The sequence below is a fragment of the Acanthochromis polyacanthus genome, chromosome 23, assembly GCF_021347895.1.
Source record: "Acanthochromis polyacanthus isolate Apoly-LR-REF ecotype Palm Island chromosome 23, KAUST_Apoly_ChrSc, whole genome shotgun sequence".
Classification (NCBI taxonomy): domain Eukaryota; kingdom Metazoa; phylum Chordata; class Actinopteri; family Pomacentridae; genus Acanthochromis; species Acanthochromis polyacanthus.
In genome coordinates this window covers 24,542,787-24,553,443 of record NC_067135.1, presented here as the reverse complement: position 1 = coordinate 24,553,443, position 10,657 = coordinate 24,542,787, and the positions used below count along the sequence as shown (strand labels likewise).

The following is a 10,657-nucleotide window of genomic DNA, read 5'->3' as shown; positions in this document are numbered from 1 at the left end:
CATGATTTCATCCTCTCAATAACTGTGCTGTTTTAAAGTTGACAAGTCGAGTATTTCCTTTTGAAGAAACATGAAAATGAATATCAGGAGCATATTCTTTGGTCAGATGAGGCCACAATGCATTGATTCACTTCAGATCAGTCCACTATGTTTGGTGTGAACCTGACCAGGACCATAACAGTGAATGCATCGTCCTGATAGTGAAGAACGGAGGTGGCAGTGTGATGATATGAGGCTTAATGGGTGCAGAAGGTGGAGATGGCGTTTATAGATGACCATGAATGTGTGGATAAACCTAAATACTGACTGACCAGATGACCTCCAGTCTGCAGGAGAAGAATATTCCACCATGATGGCCTCCAAAGCACACTGCTAACATCACAAAGTGAAACCTTTAACTTGGACAAGCACATCACCTGGTTTGAATCCAAAAAAATACCTTTGGGATGTTTTAACCCTCGTGTCGTCCTGCGGGTCAAAATCGACCCGTTTTAATGTTTGAAATGTGGAAAAAAGTCTATATTTTCACAGGGAAAACTTTTACATTTTAAGCATTTTTGGGGAAATTTTCAAACATTTTTTGGTGCAAAAAAGAAATGCTAAAAACAAAACATTCAAAAAAATCAACCAAAATCCGGCGATATTCGCCGGATTTTGGTTGATTTTTTTCTGAATGTTTTTAAAGAAAATATTAGAAATTTCACTGATACACACGTGGACAAAATTGTTGGTGCCCCTCAGTTAAAGAAGGAAAAACCCACAATTCTCACTGAAATCACTTGAAACTCACAAAAGTAACAATAAATAAAAATTGATTGAAAATTAAATAATCAAAAACAGCCATTACTTTTGAATTGTTGATTAACATAATTATTTAAAAAAAACAAACTAATGAAACAGGCATGGACAAAAATGATGGTACCTCTATAAAAGATTGAAAACTATTTGACCAGAGTGACATGATTAACTCAGGTGTGTCATTTAATTGACATCACAGGTGTTTCCAAACTCATAATCAGTCAGTCTGCCTATTTAAAGGGAGACAAGTAGTCACCTTGCTGTTTGGTGAAAAGGTGTGTACCACACTGAACATGGACAACAGAAAGCGAAGGAGAGAATTGTCCCAGGACATCCGAAAAAAAATTATAGACAAACATCTTAAAGGTAAAGGCTATAAGACCATCTCTAAACAGCTTGAAGTTCCTGTGACAACAGTGGCTCATATTATTCAGAAGTTCAAGACCCACGGGACAGTAGCCAACCTCCCTGGACGTGGCCGCAAGAGGAAAATTGATGACAAATTGAAGAGACGGATCGTTGGAATTGTATCCAAAGAGCCCAGAGCAACCTCCAAAGAAATTAAAGGTGAACTCCAAGGCCAAGGTACATCAGTGTCGGATCGCACCATTCGTCGTTGTTTGAGCCAAAGTGGACTTCATGGGAGACGACCAAGGAGGACACCACTGCTGAAAAAAACTCATAAAAAAGCCAGACTGGAATTTGCAAAAATGCATGTTGACAAGCCACAAAGCTTCTGGGAGAATGTCCTTTGGACAGATGAGACCAAACTGGAGCTTTTTGGTAAGGCACATCAACTCTATGTTCATAGACTCAAAAACCAAGCATACGAAGAAAAGAACACTGTCCCTACGGTGAAACATGGAGGAGGCTCAGTAATGTTTTGGGGCTGCTTTGCTGCATCTGGCACAGGGTGTCTTGAAAGTGTGCAAGGTACGATGAAATCTGAAGACTATCAAGGCATTCTGGAGAGAAATGTGCTGCCTAGTGTCAGAAAGCTTGGTCTCAGTCGCAGGTCATGGGTCTTCCAACAGGACAACGATCCAAAACACACAGCCAAAAACACCCAAGAATGGCTGAGAGAAAAGCGTTGGACTATTCTAAAGTGGCCTTCTATGAGCCCAGATCTGAATCCCATTGAACATATGTGGAAGGAGCTGAAACATGCCATTTGGAGAAGACACCCATCAAACCTGAGACAACTGGAGCTGTTTGCTCATGAGGAGTGGGCCAAAATACCTGCTGACAGCTGCAGAACGCTCATTGACAAATGCAGAAATCGTTTAATTGCAGTGATTGCCTCAAAAGGTTGTGCAACAAAATATTAAGTTATGGGTACCATCATTTTTGTCCAGCCCTATTTCATTAGTTTGTTTTTTTAAATAATTATGTTAATCAACAATTCAAAAGTGATGGCTGATTTTGATTATTTAATTTTCAATAAATTTTTATTTATTGTTACTTTTGTGAGTTTCAAGTGATTTCAGTGAGAATTGTGGGTTTTTCCTTCTTTAACTGAGGGGTACCAACAATTTTGTCCACGTGTGTACATATGGAATCACTTCAGATATTTTTAGGATTTTTTTTGGAAGATTTTGATTAATTTATTGAAAATATTTACATTTTTTTAAATTTCTTGTCAAATTTGGGGATTTAAAAAACTTTTAGGGGAAATTTTGAAAGAATTTTTGTAATTTTCTTCCTGAAGACTTTGCACATTTTTATAAATTTAGGAAATGTTTTGCAGAATTTTTGGATTTTTTTCAGACAAGGAAACAGCATTTTTTGTGCCCATAAATGAAGACAACAGGAGGGTTAAATACAACTGCAGGGCAACAGACCCCTTCAGCCACAAGCAGCTGGAAACACTAGAAAGTTGTATAATGCTGGTATTTGGTATCATCCATGCTGATGAGGAGTCTGTCATCAGAACTCAAGGTGGAGAAGCAAAGTTTTTATATCGTGGGGCTTCTGTTATCAACACAGTAAATCTTAACTGTTGCATTTTCATTTTTACAGAAGAGCAAATAGCAGCTGTTCAGCCTGGAGGTAAAGCAGTTCATGTAAGCTGTGATATTTCATCTTTTATATTTAAACACTTAAACCCAGTAGCAGCATGGAATTATTTTCACCTTACTGGTCTTATTTAGACGCTCACGCCTCACATTAAAATCTCACCTTTTACATTTATTCATGTGTGACTAAGGCTGTACAAACTTTGTGCTACTCACCTCTCAGGTTTGGCCTCTGCCCTACCTGACTGCTATTGTTCTCTGTCCAGGGTGTTGCTGCTGATAAATAACTAACCTCCTCTGTGGAGTAACTTTAGGTCAGGCTTGTACTGAAATTAGGGTATGAAATCCAAAAAAAAAGTGCATTAAATTAGTGGATATCGCTCCGTATCGATGCATTTTTGTTGCAGAAATGGTCTGATGGCACCAAACAAATTAAACAGATCGACTCAAAACACACAACTAATGTCCAGTTGTTTGATCGTGTTGTCGTCAGATATCAAACTCTACTGTGGTCGTGACTGAATCTGTTCAATAAGCAAGTTTGTTTTTTAGATTTCAACATGTTTGTGTGATCAGCTCTGAAAGAATCAACAGAGCAATACTGGATAACACAAGAGAATTAACTTTAGAGTGTGGATTATCCAGAGTTTCTCCATGAAACACACAAGATTGTTTGATCACGATAGACTGATCAGTCCATGGTTGGTGTGAATAGTCCTGACAGTGAAGAACAGAGGTGGGAGAGGGATGATATGGGGCTGGTGCATTCTGGGTAAACTTTTGAGGCTCAGCATGTGTTAAGTGATCAGTCAGAAGAAGTTCTAGACAATGAAAGGATCATTTTACCCACATTTTGATCACTTTTGACCTTTTTGGAGACGCTGTTGTCATTTTAGGCAAAAAATAGAGCAGTTTCTAATCATTTCAGGCAACTTTTGGGATCATTTTGGACACATTTACACTCATTTTGCACAATTTTTGAGTAAACTTTCAAGGCTCATATCAGCATTCTGGTCGGTCAGAATAAGTTCTAGACAACGAAAGGATCATTTACCTACATTTTGACAAGAATTTAGTAGTTTTGAATCATTTTGGGCGAGTTTTGGGGCTATTTTGGACAGGTTTAGGGGGAAAAGTGCATTCTGGGTAAACTTTCAGGGCTGGTTTTGTGTCTTTTGTGTCGGATTTTGTGGTCATTTTGTGTTTCTTTGCGGTTGTTTTATCTCTTCTGATCAGGACCACCACAGTAAATACATAATCCTGACAGTGAAGAACGGAGGTGGTAGTCATGATAATGGGGCTGGATAAAAAATGCTATAAGGTGCATTCTGGGTAAACTTTCAAGACTCACATCAGCAAGTCTGATAGGTGGTCAGTCAGAAGAAGTTCTAGACAATGAAAGGATCATTTTACCGACATTTTGGAGACGTTTTTGTCATTTTAGGCAGAAATTGAGCAGTGTACAGTCATTTTGGGCAACTTTTGGGACACCCTTAGATTCATTTTGCACAATTTTGAGTCATTCTGGAAAATTTTCGGAGAAAAAGTTGCATTCTGGGTAAACTTTCCAGGCTCATATCAGCATGTGTGATAGGTGGTCAGTCAGAACAAGTTCTAGACAAGGAAAGGGTGGTTTCACCTACATTGTGACAAAAAATGAGTAGTTTCTGGCAGGGGTGAAAGTAAGCCGGAACGGTCCAGAACTGCGTACCGGCAAAAGATCTGGTGGCGGAACGCAGTTCTGGGAAAAGATCTGCTGGCGATACGCCGCTCTTCCACCAGTATCTATGGGTACGCCGCCCGGCCTGCCTGCTATCCATAGATATCGACTGCAGTTCACTCAGCAGTACGTGAGTGCACATGTGTGTCTACTTCCATAACACAGCGATTGTTTTGGCCAGTAGCAGCCAATAGCAAATAGGTGCGCTTGATTTATTGCACTGGGACGAGCAATAAATTACCCGTGAAATTCCACACGTTCTTGTGATTGGCTGAAAAACTTTCAACAGGATTTACAATGGTTAGCATCGACGGAATGGGGTGAAAGTAAGCCGGAACGGTCCGGAACTATTACTAATAGTTCCGGCAAGAATTTAAAACTACTTTCACCCCTGGTTGCTGGTCATTTGAGGCGAGTTTTGTGTCATTTTGTGTCTCTTCTGAACAGTGGATGCATCGTCCTGACAGTGAAGAACGGAGGTGGAGGTGTTACTACTCACAGGACACAAGACTAAAAACAAGCCTCTTTACAAAGAAATATTCACAAATCAAAAACTACCAGAGCAACAACTCCTGTTTCCTTCAATGACAGTCGAACACAATTTAATTCAACCAATAAGGATTTATTTCGTAGAACATTTTTCACAGGGCGATTCAGTATAAATTAAACAGACCTATAAATTAAAACCAGTTAGTAAGTGCTGCTGGATAGCATGTCGACAAAATGAAGCGTTTCACCACAAACTGGGAAAAAACACAAAGCAAGAAATGGAAGAAAACGTTATTCTACTCCAACAGAAATGACTTCACAGACTGTTTTTAGGAATTCTAGATAAAATTCTGTTATTAAGTGATGTCTGTCCTCCCAAACTAACTGTATTCTGTATAAATAATCTCCTACATTTCATCTGGAAACAGTAGTTTAATAGCAGTCAACATGATGGCCTGCTGGCTTTGAAATCTTTACGAGGAGAAAATGGAGAAAAGCAAACACATGAAGCAGAGCAGGGCTGAAGTAACGTTTATGTGTGGTGGAGAAAATCCCGTCTTCAAGCTGAGCTGCTGATTTGACACACATCTGGCCTGTGTTAACTGTTGTGGACAGGAAGTAGACAGAATTGCCTTGGACCTCAGCCTGGTGGTGTGGAGAACATACAGTAAATATCTGATCCTGGGTGAGTCCTCCTCACAGCACCATCCCTCCACCCATGATCTCCATCCTCTGTTGAGAAAGACGAGGATAAAGTCAGCGTGAGATCTTCTGAAGCAACAAGAACGTTCATGTTGACGTCAACAATGACCGCTGGAGAGGAAATACGCACAAGTCTGCCACATACAGAGCTCTTAGAAACTATCTGCCCCCCTACAGAAATCCAACATGTTTGCATATTTGTCACATAAATGTTTGAGATCATCAATAAACTCTGCTATTTATTTTGAAGAATGGTGAAACAAATGCTGTTTTAGATCTAACAGACTGCCTATTTCTTAACAAGTAAAAAAAAAAAAAATCACCATTGTAGTACTTCTTCCATGGTCTTCAGAATCCCAATTCAAAACTTAAAAGTGATAAAACAAACCTACTCTGCCCTCTACTGAGCTAAACAGAGTACTACAGCAGGTTAAAGCTTTATGTTACACTGGAGAGGTGTCAAAAACTGGAAAAACGTGAAAAATTTGACTCTTTAAGGAGTAATTAAAATGCACACAAACGGGATTCTGTGATAAAAATCAACTAATGTTATTATTCAGTAATTGATAGAAGTGTGAAATGTGGAATTTTGACTTAAATATGTAAAAATCGGTTACTTTAGGGCCTCACTGACCGAGTTAACACAACGCTCACCAAGTCTGCGTCTGTATTTTGCAGTAAGGTGGAGTTAAATCTGGTTTCAGGGGTGAAAGTTTTTCAGATAAAACAGAAGTTTAGGGGAAGAATTACAGCCCAAAAATGAAAATGAGGGTGAAATAGTGAAAAGTAACCAAAACACTGGGATAAATAATGATAAAACATGGATCGGTTTGTTTCATGAAAACCTGCCATCATGATTAAATCTCTGCACCTGGGAGCCAGAGTTCAACATTTCTCCGTTCATTTCAAGGATATTTACTGTCAATGCATTTCTGCAATAAAACTTTGTTGGCACTTCCAAAAACAACATAGTATAACAAAACAACAAACAGCTGTACAAAAAGTATTAAATTTATATACAAGTAAATAGAACAAGTATTTTAAAAATGTCATTTTTATAGAGTTTCTAAAAGTCTGCTGTACCTGAGGCGGGTCTATGAAAGCCAGCCAATCAGACGAGTGTGTCGGGAGCAGCCCCATTGACTGACATTTGTAGATGGCCAACGCTGAGCCCAGGAGGTTCCCCACCAGGTAGACCAGGCCCTGCAGCCACTGCTGACTGGAGCTCTCCAACAGCTTGAAGGCTGAGAAGCAGCAGAACAAAGACGTGAAGGGAACAGCAGGAGACTGAAACAGACTCTAGAAAGCCAGAAAGAAGCTGCAGACTCACTGGCAGACATGGACATGAGAGCCTGGATGGGCCTCCAGGCCATCATGCAGACCATCATGATGGGGAAGATGGAGATGGTGTTGCCCGACATGTACATGATGAACAGGTTCATGGGGATCTGCTTCAGGGGCCCCAGGGCCACATCCCAGCAGCGCTGCTCAACAGGAGGACCAAGGAGACTCGGGGTCATTCCAAGATTTTGAATTTATCTTCTCTCACATCTACACTCAGTACGGATCGGTTTTTGGGGAATTGTAAACAAAAGAAATGTCCTCATTGAAGATCTGTGATGTTCCTCTACAAAAAGCTTCTGTTTTTACACATTTGTCACATTTAAATGTTCCAGATCATCAAATTAATTTCATTATGAGACAAAGATAACCCAAGAAAACACAAAATGCACTTTTTAGATGATTTCATTTATCGTCCAGTCCATCTTGCCCTATGTGAAAAAGTAATTGCCCCCTTATCCACCAAATGACCAAATTCATTCATCAGCTGGGTTCAGTTTCTCCATCCGCACTCACATATGATTACTGCCAGGCTTGTTGAACCTAAACATCACTAAATAGAACCTGTCTTCATTGTGAAGTAGATAAAGGCTCTGAAAAAGCAGCACATGATGCCACGTTCTGAAGAGATTCAAGAACAGATGAGGAACAAAGTCATTGACATTCATCAGTCTGGAGGGTTTCAAAGCCATTGCTGAGGCTCTGGGACTCCAGAGAACCACAGTGAGAGACATTATCCACAAATGGAGAAACATGGAACAGTGGAGAACCTTCCCAGGAGTGGACCAACCACCAACATTTCTCCAAGAACATCAACATCTAATCCAGGAGGTCACAGAAGAACCCAGAGGAACATCTAAAGATCTGCAGACCTCACTGGCCTCAGTTAAAGTCCATCTACATGATTCCACAGTGTGTGGGTTATCTCTGCTTAAAAATGATACTTTGATGATCTGAAACATTTAGGTGTGACAAATATGCTAAAATAGAACATTTCTGTAGGGGGGGCAAACACATTTTCATGGTCTTGTGTGGCTAATTATCTCCACCCAGTTGAACTTAAAGTGGTCGAGATTCTTCCTTCAAAGGTCACAACATTCCTTCTCCTGCTACTTGCAAAAGACAAAATCAGTTGAATATTCATCCAAAAAAAATGGAGCTCAATGAGCACAATTACAAAACCAAAACGGGAAAAAAATACACCCTGACTGGTGCTGGAAGCGCATTTAAGAAGAACCGTATCTGAAGCAGTGAACATAAACCAGTCGTCACCTTCTCCACCAGGTTCTTGTCGGTTTCCTGGATGCTGGTGTCGGGGACGGGTTTCTCTGAGTAGCCGATGGGGTAGACGACGTCCCCCTGACCGCCCTGCCGGTCGCCACGACTCCTGCAGCACAAGAAGGAAACAAGAAGGTTTTCCTCAATGACTGTTTTAATGAGCGACGTCTTTTTATTTAGTTCTGTGTTTAAGCAGGACGAGCAACGGAAGAATCTGTCTGCACACGCATGAAGTAGATAGACAGACAGATAGATAGATAGACAGATAGATGTAGAGAATAATGAAATAAAAAACAGTGAATGAGAAGGTGTGTTCAAACTTGTGACTGGTAGTGTGTAAATCAGGGAACATGAAATTTAAAATCACGATTCCTCTTCAAAGTTTCTTTTCTTTTCTGCCTTAAAATCACGCCGTTATTCGTGTCCAGGTGTGTTTACCTGGTGTTGCCTACACTGAGCTCCAGGGCCCACTTCATCCTCCGGGCCCCGCCGCCTCCTCTCGTAGACAGAGCACCTCCTCCTCCCTGTCCCCCTGGAGACGCCATAGCAACCGTCCGTACTGCTGGAGCTCAGAAATAGAAAAGAACCTGTAGAGATGAAAGAAAAATGTTTTCTATATCGCAGGTTCAAACCACAAGGATGTAATAAGAACTATGAATCACTTCATGGTAGAGTTTGTGATGCTGAAATGTAATAAAGGATGTAAGTGCTGTGTGAACAAGTTCCTATTTTACGGTGTCTAAGACGTCATCTACATAAAATCACATCTGACTTCTTTGTTTTATGTAATGTGACACTGTGAGAACGGACAGCCTATTTACCTGCATTTACACATTTGAGATGATAAATAAAATCATCTTCTGGGCAGTAACGTGGGAAATATTTGACTTGTTTTGCTCATGCATGCTGAACAGATAAAAACAGGAACACTAACTTCATCCTTGATGTTTGTCTGAATATAAAAATATCAGATTTGTGTTTTCCAGCTCTAAACATTAGAAGTTTTTTAATTAAATAAAATGTCTTCAGCCTTATAGATGACAGCTAACGGTTTATGTGACACAACTCGGTTAAAGACAAAAACAACCAGCTAGACAGAGATGACTGATCACAATTAGACTACTATCAATGAGTAACAACTAGAAGATCGACAATTTAAACATAAAACTTGTGAATAAAAAAAAAACACCATACGATGTAAAGCAAGACGCTGCTAATCAGCTCAAACACAGCATTTCACATAAAAAACACAAAACAACGTCATATTAAAGTTTATATTACCTTATAAAACATACAAAACGCTATTGAAGGTGTATTTTGTCGATATCCTTTGAGGAAAAGAGTAAACAATTAGCTTGAGGGTGACGAAAAACTCCACTCCTCGTCGCTCGATGCTTCCGGGGCACGCAGTGATGACGTAATACGCTGTCGCTACGTATATTGCGTCATGTCCCGATTTCTTAAAATAAATAAATAAATGAAACAAAATAAAATGCAATGAATTTTTTTTAAATAAAACAGAATTAAATCAAAAGAAATACAATTAAATGAAGAAAAATGAAATAAAATGAAATAAAATTAAGTAAAATAAAATGGAATGAAATTAAATGAAAAAATATGAAATACAATAAAATTGTATGAATTTAACTGCATGAAATAAATTACAATGAAATAGAATAAATGAAACTATTTAGAATGAAATTAAGTTAAATAAATACATAAGATTGTGTGAGATAAAATTAAATACAATAAAAAATTCAATTCAGCTAAGTAAAATAAACATGAAATGAAATAAAATGGAATTAAATAAAATTTTATGACAGAAAATGAAAGGAAATAAAATAGAATTGACATTACAATGAAGAGCAGTTTATACAATATTATTAAATAAATAAATAGTTCTGGCATTAATACATGTGATATTACAAATAAATCAGTGTGAAATCATGAACTAAAAATAATTTGTCAAAAATGTATAAACGGCACAATGAAATAAATCATAATTATAAAATACCCATAGTTAAATAACAAATACCTAATTTATTTGCCACAATTCATTTCAAATCCATATTGATTTAGTAGTATTTTTAAAATTTAAATAACTATTAAATATCAAACAGAAGACATTCTATAGGATACCAGATTAAATTTTCTGAATAATTAAATGAAAAAAAATCTAAATCATGTTTAGAAAAGGTTTAAAATCTATACTAATTATCCCTTTAACTGTTGTAGGTCCAGCAAAGGGGCAATCTTTCATTTACTGTGTTTTTTTTGTATGTATCCCATTTTATTTTGTAATAATGCGCGAAAA

General features: G+C 38.4%; 1 protein-coding gene and 1 long non-coding RNA gene across 2 annotated transcripts in view; one reads left to right on the top strand and one right to left on the bottom strand.

Annotated features, from left to right (window-relative positions):
* Window positions 1–10,657, top strand: part of LOC127532461 (uncharacterized) — a 295,805-nt gene that overhangs the window by 234,373 nt on the left and 50,775 nt on the right. The window lies entirely within an intron of this gene.
* Window positions 5,135–9,768, bottom strand: emc4 (ER membrane protein complex subunit 4). The gene is made up of 6 exons (XM_051944182.1): window positions 9,625–9,768; window positions 8,782–8,930; window positions 8,338–8,452; window positions 7,055–7,208; window positions 6,808–6,968; window positions 5,135–5,754 (listed from the first exon to the last, which is right to left on the bottom strand). The coding sequence occupies exons 2-6, from the start codon at window positions 8,886–8,888 to the stop codon at window positions 5,719–5,721; spliced, it is 573 nt and encodes a 190-aa protein (XP_051800142.1). The 5' UTR covers window positions 8,889–8,930; window positions 9,625–9,768; the 3' UTR covers window positions 5,135–5,718.